This window comes from Sprattus sprattus (genome assembly GCF_963457725.1).
Source record: "Sprattus sprattus genome assembly, chromosome: 10".
NCBI classification, from domain to species: domain Eukaryota; kingdom Metazoa; phylum Chordata; class Actinopteri; order Clupeiformes; family Clupeidae; genus Sprattus; species Sprattus sprattus.
In genome coordinates, this window is record NC_137908.1 from 2931891 (window position 1) to 2941890 (window position 10000).

The 10000-nt window shown below is 45.5% G+C and overlaps 1 protein-coding gene across 3 annotated transcripts in view; it reads right to left on the minus strand.

Annotated features, from left to right (window-relative positions):
- cpne5b (copine Vb) overlaps positions 1–6563 on the minus strand; it is a gene marked incomplete at both ends in the record, with an annotated part of 180384 nt that extends 173821 nt beyond the window's left edge. For all 3 annotated transcript variants that reach the window (XM_080846470.1, XM_080846468.1, XM_080846469.1), the window contains one exon: positions 6454–6563. In XM_080846470.1, coding sequence (XP_080702596.1) covers positions 6454–6563 — 110 coding nt within the window. The remainder of the gene's footprint in view (positions 1–6453) is intronic.
- Between the last annotated feature and the right edge of the window lie 3437 nt (positions 6564–10000).

Below are 10000 nucleotides of genomic sequence, written 5' to 3' on the forward strand. Positions count from 1 at the left end.
CATGCTGCTCTGATTATGTCACCCACTGGAGTGGCCTCCCTCCCAGTAAAGATCAGAGATGGGCCGTACTGCACCAATCAGTCTGATGGGGTGGGGGTGGGGAGGGCTGTATTTGCAGGGGGGGGGGGGGGGGAGTTGAACCACACTGCTCAAAAATAATTCGATAAATCTTTAAAAGTGCTTTAAATGGATTGAAGAAGGCGTTAGGCATGTAAAGAGGTCTGAGAGAGAGAGACTGCCCCAGGTAAGCTGGTGGTGGTCCTTCTCCATCTAATATCATGCTGGGAAAACTGGCATTCTGGGTAAATGGCAGTGCTTGTGTTGATCTGAAGTGTGTTGTTTTATTGTTGTTGATATTTCGGCCAGCACTGCTACTGCTACTGCTGCTGCTGTTGTTCTTAAATGTGCTTTGAACAAAAAAAGCCTGACCTGACCTGAACTCAATCTCCCAGAAGTCCTAAACTTGCAGCAGGATACCGTCCCCAAGCTCAGCACCAGAGCAGCTGGAAAGTGTCTCAAACAGGAGAGAGTTGCTGTCTGCTGCGGCTGTGCCCAGAAGAGTCCAGACAAACTCCAGCCTGTTCTGACAGAGAAGTGGGCTTAACTTGCTTCATCACGGTGCTCAGAACTTCCCTTAACAGAATACTGGCTGTGCTGGCTGCTCGAGGTGGTTTTACCCAGTATTGATTACAGTATTGATTACAGTAAGGGGCATAATCACTAAGGTGGTTTAACCCAGTATTGATTAAGGGGCATAAGCATAACTACGGAGGTGGTTTAACCCAGTATTGATTAAGGGGCATGACTACTGAGGTGGTTTAACCCAGTATTGATTAAGGGGCATGACTACTGAGGTGGTTTAACCCAGTATTGATTAAGGGGCATGACTACTGAGGTGGTTTAACCCAGTATTGATTAAGGGGCATGACTACTGAGGTGGTTTAACCCAGTATTGATTAAGGGGCATGACTACTGAGGTGGTTTAACCCAGTATTGATTAAGGGGCATGACTACTGAGGTGGTTTAACCCAGTATTGATTAAGGGGCATGACTACTGAGGTGGTTTAACCCAGTATTTATTAAGGGGCATGACTATGGAGGTGGTTTAACCCAGTATTGATTAAGGGGCATGACTATGGAGGTGGTTTAACCCAGTATTGATTAAGGGGCATGACTATTGAGTAGCTGCTGACGTTTCAGGTTTTCGAGGAGAAAAGTATCCGTGATGCACAAATTTTAAAAATCCAGTCCAATTGTGCAACCGGGGGTTATGAAAATCATTTGAGTGAATAAAGGGATGGGGGGGGGCTAATTCAGGTCCCAAGGGACATGCATTAAAAATTCATTTGAGTGAAAAAAAATGAGTAAAAATGCATGTAAACTTAGATAGATAGATAGATAGATAGATAGATAGATAGATAAGATAGATAAATACTTTATTAATCCTGTGGGGAAATTCTGGGATCTTGCAGCTCTCACATATTTACAATAATTACAAACAATATATACAGACATTACAAATGCATATCAATCTGCAAGGGGAACATCTAAATCCAAACTTGGGCGAGGCTATCGCTTGCATCTACCAGCAGGGAGGCGCTGGCGTGTTTGAGTGGTGCCACAATGGCAGAGGAGGAGAACTGAGCTGGGAGGCGTGTGAAACCATGACCCAGATCTGAGAGGAGACGCATCATCAAAGGAATATATCTGATTCTGTGCCAATGGCAGGTACACATACACATGCTAATACAGAGATGCTAATGCAGAAAGAGAGAGACAGAGAGAGAACGAGAAAGAAAGAGAGACAGAGAGAGAGAGGGAGAGAGAGAGAGGAAGAGAGAGAGAGAGAGAGAGAGAAAGATTGAAAGAGAGCGAGAGAGAAAGAGAGAGAGAGAGACAGAGAGAAAGATTGAAAGAGAGCGAGAGAGAAAGAGAGAGAGAGAGACAGAGAGAGAGAGAAAAAAAGAGAGAAAGAGAGAGAGAGAGGCAGAGAGAGAAAGAAAAAAAGAGAAAGAGAGAGAGAGACAGAGAGAGACACACACACACACACAAGGACACACAGAGAGAGAAAGAGATCAAATCAAAGTGGTGCAGAAGACATCTCTCAAAGGAGGTGATTATGACACCACAGGCAGCGCTGAGACGAAGCACCTTGCTGGGTGAAGGAATACATTAAAAGGACAGCTCCACTTCATGCACTGTACCTGAGTGTACGAAATGCATGGCTGTTGAATGGAGAACACTGTTGAATCTGACCTAATTAAGAGTCTATTGTGTGATGGTGTAATCAATGTACTATAGAACCCGAAGTGTAACTTTAATCAGCGAACTGGAATCTACACTGAAAAAGTGTACTAAATGTATGGCTGATGAATAGAATCTTTTACATTTTTAAGGGTTTTTAGTTTTTTTTTATATATAATCCACACTGTAACTGTAATCAGCGAACTGGAATCCACATTGAAAAAGTGTACTAAATGTATGGCTGATGAATAGAACGATTAGATATAAATTAGATTTAAATAGATTGTTTTGTGTGTTTTTTTTAAACATAATCCATAGTGTATTACTGTCTTACACTTCCATCAGTGTCATTAGGGAGTTCTGTACTCTGCCTGGGTCTCAGCAGACCATTGCCTCGTTACCGTTGCTTGTCTTCAGTCTTAAGTGTTCAATGCTCAATTGGCTTAATGCGTTAATGTTTTTGCTAACCGATTACTTTGTTCATTATAATCAGTGAGTGTTGGGCAGTGTTACTGCCTGCCACACACACACACACACACACACACACACACACACACACACACACACACACACACACACACACACACACACACACACACACAGGCCTCACACGCCTTTGTGTAGCTATCAGAGTTAGCATGAACCCCACAAACAAACGATCCCCCACTAAAGAGCTGCGTGGAGTGAGCGTTCCCCCCCCCCCCCCGAGTGTGACAGATGTGGACTCTCAGCCGAGGAGAATAACCCCGTATAGGTCACAAGCTCATCCAGCAGCACCTTCTATGTGAGAGAGAGAGAGAGAGAGAGAGAAAGAGGGAGAGAGAAAGCGAGAGGGAGAGAGAGGAGAGAGAGAGAGCGAGAGAGAGAGCAAGAGAGAGAGAGAAAGCGAGAGAGAGAGAGCGAGAGAGGGAGAGAGACAGATAGAGAGAGAGAGAGAGAGAGAGAGAGAGAGAGAGAGAGCGCCCAACACATAATCATTAGTGCTGCATCCTGAGCTCCCAACAGTGAGAGGCAAGTGGTTGTGGGTGGAAGTAAATACGATCCCTGACTGCATACCTGTTATCATGTAATGAGCCGACAGTGGTTGACGCGCAGCAGAACATCCACAGCTAAAACAGGAGGACAAACTGTATTGATTACGCCTGTGATAATGGTCCATGGCTGTCGTTTGAAATAGCTGCGACTAAGAGACAATAATGACCGGCTCTTAAAGAGAATATATGGTTGCTATTATGCTCTGCTGAATAATGAGGGAAAATACGTGAACAGCCGATGCTATAGTTGGATATATAGTTATATAGCTTTATTATATTGTTGTTTATTATTCGGTTCTGGTTGGACTTGTGATTTACTGGAAGTAGGTGCCTCTGTGTATTCTCACTGATCTGTGTAGCGATGAACACTGGTAGCTTGTAGTCACCGGTGTTCCTGTGAGCAGTGGCCGGTCGGAGCAGTGGTGTGATTGGCTGGTCGGAGCAGTGGTGTGATTGGCTGGTCGGAGCAGTGCTGTGATTGGCTGGTCGGAGCAGTGGTGTGATTGGCTGGTCGGGAGGTGGTGAGACGGATAGGTGCCTCATTAGCATCGCATGCATCGCTTGATGTTTGTCCTGTAGTCAGATATGCCTGCCCCCGCTGCCCCTCAGACACACACACACACACACACACACACACACACACACACAGACACACAGACACACACACACACACACACACACACACACACACACTCACACGCACGCACGCACGCACGCACACACAGACACACACACACACACACACGCACACACACACACACACACAAATGCAAAATAATGAGGAAAGGGTATGACAAACCACACCTGAAGAATGAGAAAACACGCACAATACACACACGCACACACACACACACACACACACACACACGCACGCACACACACACACACACACACACACACACGCACACAGACATGCACGCACGCACGCACGCACACACACACGGTTAGACCAACCATGTGAATTAGATGTGTGTAAAGAAATATACAAAACTCCTTGAGACATTAGAGCAGGAGCAATCTAGTTGTCATATGAACACACACACTCTCTCTCACTCTCTCTCTCTGTCCCTTTCTCTTTCTTTCTCTCTTCTTAAGAATAATTTGGCCTCACTTATTGCGCCAGCACAAAGGATGACTAAAAAAAGATGAGGCCCATCAACAATTGAATCATCAATGACACGAAATGTCCCCTGACTCACAAGGTTCTACACAAACACCGCATTTTCCACGCGCTTTTAACTCAAGGGCGCGGGCTTTTCACTGACAGCATTGCATTGGCAACTTCGCCAGCCCACGCGCTCGCCACAGCCGTTAGACGCGCGAGATAGAGACTCGTGTCGTCGAAGCGCCGGATGCGATCAATAATGCAGATGGAGCTTGTTAGCGCACGAGAGCGACGGAGCGGTGAAACGGGTTTGAAAGCCATAGTGTGTGTGTGTGTGTGTGTGTGTGTGTGTGTGTGTGTGTGTGTGTGAGAGTGTGTGTGTGTGTGTGTGTGTGTGGGAGGAGAGCAGAGGGACATTTACCATCCCCTTTGAGGGACAGTACAGAAACACGCCCATTCTTGAAGAAGCGAGCCTGATCACTCTTGTGAATGAAGGCGAACAGCAGCGGACAGGTCCGGCTCCCACGGAAAGCAGGAAGACTGTCCACCTTTAGTTCATATGACTAGTTAGAGGAGACCTTTATGTTTATAAAAGATTAGGGCTAGCACAGAGGGTCTTTGGTAAAATATTGTATTGGATATTTATATTTACATTTAGCAGACGCTTTTATCCAAAGCGACTTACAAGGATGTATACACTGATGGCACACTGCACATCAGGAGCAATTAGGGGTTCAGTGTCTTGCTCAAGGACGCTTCGACAGGGAATCGAACTAGCAACCTGGTGATATTTGAGGGCAGTTTTAAAAAGCTATATTCACTCAAACAGATGTACGTTTATGCTTGATGGCACACATCAGCCATCACGGGCGATGTGCCCACAAGCCTGAGCGAACACATCATCTTAGATTACCACCAGCAAGAAACGCCGTGTCCGCTCCAGCCAATCACAGCGGCGCGATTTGAGCTGCGCTGCTCCAACATGACGCTAAAGTGGGTTCATCTCTCTCTCACTCACACACACACGCACACGCACGCACACACGCACACACACACACACACACAAAATGTGCGGCACTTTTATAGTTTTAAAAATGCAGGCGGAAACTCATTTCTCACACATCAGAGTTTGAAGTCTGGGGTTAAGCGTGTTTTTGCGGGCTTAAAGATGAGTGTCCACTTATACAAATCGATCAGAGGATCGGGTTACCGGGAAGCCAATATAATCACCCAGACAGCCCGTCTGATGTGGAGGAATTCCGCTATAGGAGAGGAGAAGCTCCGGCTTTACGGTGCACATGAGCCTAACAGGTTGTTTTTCGGACATTTCCTTCAGTGGTGTAGTCCAGGGTATACGCAGGTATACGGAGAGTATACCCACTTATTTTACATTACATTGAGTATACCCACTTCTCAAAACAGGGCGTTTATTATCCTGTGCTGTATGGGCTGCTTAAAAAAAATTAAGAGTATACCCACTTCTCCAGGGACCACTACACCACTGATGTCCTTGGTGCACTGCCCACACAGTAAAACAAAATAAAAAACATGATAAAAAAAAAATGATACTTTCAAGGCAACACGGACACAACTAAGACAGTTCTAAGTTAATATTTCCTCGACTGTGAAACTTTACCTCAAATGTATCATCGGTAGAATGAGCACTGTGGGCTTACTTAAGAGGATGCGCAGCTGTGGACCTACTGGAGAGAGGGATGCGCAGGTCTCTAACCAGGCTTGCGCTACTCCATGGAGAATTCAAGCCGTTTAGATGAATGCAGATATTCGGAACCATCTCACCCAATCAATCCCGTTTTCAAAGCAATTTAACAATGACATGCACTCATAAGGTTTAGTCGCTCAATATGGGCGGTAATATTTCCGTTGTATTGAAGACTCATAATAATGTTTTGGTGAGTATTTCGCCTTAATATGAAATGCCTTGTGTTAAAGAAAAAGTACTCTTGCATGATCTTAAAGCGTTGAGTTATCTTAGAGCTAAACCCGTAGATTCGCGGTGACAACTAGAAAAAGGGTGTTGGCAAAACACGATGCATCACTTTGTCTTACCTGCAGGAGACAGTGATCTCCACTTTAGTGGCAGGGATGTTGCCCGTGAACGGATCGAACTCAGACACCGAGTCCACATCCTCCAATTTGTCCATAACGTCTCCCTCCATGTGCGACCGGGTGTCGGGACAGGTCCGTGATTCACACACACTCGCCCCGTCCGACTCCCCCAGGTCGCAGTAGCACACGCCCCGGCCGTCCAACTTGGCGGACCCCACGTTAAACCTCGGGAGAAAAACGGGGCAGGATTGACGAGGCAAAAAAAAAGCGAAAAGGCGGTGTGTGTTTTTTTCTTCAAAAAGTGCTCAGCAGAAAGTTCGGAATGTGGAGCGGCAACACGCACCGCTCTCTTACGCCTGCTGTGTGTCGGGGCTCGCAGCGCGGTGACGCGAGGTCGGCGAGCGGTGAACCGGAGCGCGAAGAGGACCTATTCTCAGCGGCGGCAACTCGTCTACTTGAGTGTGCTTGTCTACACGGTGAAGACTGGCGACTAGGAGAACGCGAGCAGGCATCCACCCCCTCTTGTTATCGTAGCCTACACGCAGGCGGGTCCTGTGCCATACGTAAAGACTGTGATTTTGATGCTGCGTGGGGCGAGGCAGGCAACTTTATTCGCACAAGGACCGCTGCGCAGATCCCAAATGAACACATTTAATTGATTGAGTAAATCATAGGATAATAAATACATTATTAATGAATTAGAGTTATGCCTCACGCAGAATCATTAGTGATTTATTTCTGTCTACTACTGAAATCGGTAGAAAGAATTGAGTAAATAAGAAGCTTGATGAACCCGGATTTTCGTGTACATTTTCAGTTTAGAAATGTCCTTACCCTGCTAATCTTTAAAAAATGTAAACTGTCTTTAAAAAAATTATCATTTGTCGTGGCAGCATATTATTTGCAGCCTATAAAGTCACATTGTTGCAGCTCCGCCGCCCCATATATTACCTTGTTGAAACTACACATTTTGGAAAACTATCCCTAAGCAATGGGAACAGTTCAGTCAACAAGACAAAGTAGACAACCAAACCCTTAACATTGATATGGTATGCACAGTAATTACTCTGACTTAAACAATATGCATGTTTGCAGAGGGTTCGCGTTCGCTTTTCACTCCTTCAGCACCACCCCAGTGGACAGCGGCCGCAACAAACCCATGCTTGGGATTGGACCAGGTGGGGTGGCTGGACTGAAGCGCACTGCATCGTTTTATATTACTCCACTAAATAACAATGTCTTAGTCTCTCTCTCTCTGGTGACCATGTGTGGATATATAGTCAGTGGTGTAGTCCAGGGTAAATACGGAGTATACCCACTTATTTTTCAGTCAGCATTGAGTATACCCACTTCTCAAAACAGGGCGTTTATCCTGTGCTGTATGGGCTGCTTAAAAAAAATTAAGAGTATACCCACTTCTCCAAGAAGGACCACTACACCACTGGTCTTAGTTCCACTGAATAACTCGTGGCATTTCAAGTTGGTGATTCTACTGGTAGTTTCTGGTAGTTACTGTAGTCCGCTGTGCACCATGAAATGCGGTTTTTACGTCACTAGCCTAAGCCAAATCCACTGGCAAAGTGTATGACATAGTCTATATGTGGAGGCGAGGATCTACGAAATGCAAATGAATATGCTCAGCAGCACAACGGCTCACAAATAGCATCTTTTGAGTCTACAGAAGGATCTGGAAGGGTCTCGGGTAATTGCGGCAGTCAATCAATGACATCTCGAAATTCATTAGTGACACAATGAAAATGTGGAGATAAATTGACACCCAAAGGACCAATTAGTGTGGATAGTACTTAAAAGACAGACAGACAATCGTTTTCTTTTCCGTTCAGATGTGAAGACCAACATTTGATTCGGACCAATACACTGGCAACGTGTTTTCTTTTGCCATTTAACTGTCAATATGAAAAGCATTGGTCTGTTGGTCTATTTGGTCGACATGAGAATAGATGGGCCTATTACGTTGCAGAGTATTTTTTGTTGTCATTTTGCCGCATTGAATCCAAGTCGATAATGTCATCAAATGTGAGAATGATTTACAGAATTTAACGAAACAAAAATCAGGTGTGCTTCAAAGTATCAATCATAAGGAAGAAAAAGGGTAAAAATAAAGATTATTTTCCAACATTAAAGATTGTACTTTAGCGACTGCTCTGTTCTCCAATCGTCAAACAGCCTAGCTCGCTGGCGTGTTGTTTGCCGAGAGCAGACGGCCACGGTACTGATGTGCAGCTTAGTGTGTTCGTCTCTCAACAACACACACACACACAACCTCGCTGCGTCTTCCCTGTCGTTAATGTGAAACACTGACAGCGCGACCGCAGCAGCCGCAGCCGCAGCCACAGCCACAGCTGCCGACTGGCCCTGATGCGGCCCTAATGCGGCCCAGATCCGCAAGATGATCACATAATCAGGGCCCAGATTCCGTCCAAGAAAGACGGTGTCTCGGTCGTTCTTATCTCAGAGTTTTTCTTATTTATGATCTTCAGAGCCGCCGCTCACTGTACTCTCCCTCAGGCGACCCATTGTTTCCTGTGGCAGCTAACAAACGGCTGCTCTGCTTTTCCCGGGCAGTCTAATGCGCGCTTTGTATGCTGGCCTGCCTTTCAGAAAGTAGTCATTTCTGTCCCTTAGGTATAGTACTTAGGTATCATATTCACCCAGTACCATGGCTGTTATTGTGGCGAGGCCAAGAGGGGGAGGGGGGGGGAAGTGATATCATTTATGACTTTCTCCCGGTTGTTTGTTTGTGCCTCACCTCTATGGTATAGCACTGTTCTATGGTATAGCACTCTATGGCACTCTATGGTATAGCACTCTTTCTGATCCATGTAAGCCAACACCTAGAGTGAAACATGAGCTGAATGGTAAAGTGTCTTCCAAAGCAACAAAAGTGTGAAATGTTACAAGAGGAAGTGAGATATTATTGTGACTTACTATAATGATATATGTTATATGAAAAAAACAAATTTAAATAGCTTTTTACATTTTTTGCATGTATACAACAAACACGTTGTGATAAAAGATGTTATCCCCAATAACCCATCAGAAGTTTTGGAAAAGAGTATTGTGGTGTGGCAAACGCGTGTGTTTCACATAACCACAGCAGAATGGTTCCGCATCTCTTAGTGAAAGAGAACTGGGCAGAACGTGTCTATGAGGGACAGAATAGTGAAAGAACAGAGACAGAGAGAGACAGGGCGACAGAGACCAACAGAGACAGACAGAGACAGACAGAGAGAGAGCGACAGAGAGAGAGAGAGAGAGAGAGAGACAGAGAGAGAGCGACAGACACCAACAGAGACAGACAGAGAGAGATATAGAGATAGATAGAGAGAGAAAGAGCGACAGAGACAAACAGAGACAGACAGAGAGAGAGATATAGAGATAGACAGGGAGAGAGAGAGCGACAGAGACAAACAGAGACAGACAGAGAGAGAGATATAGAGATAGACAGGGAGAGTATAGTAGGTGTATAGGTGAACCACTGCCGTGGTCGTGTGCTCAGATGTCAGACGGCGCCGGCTCCCAAGGA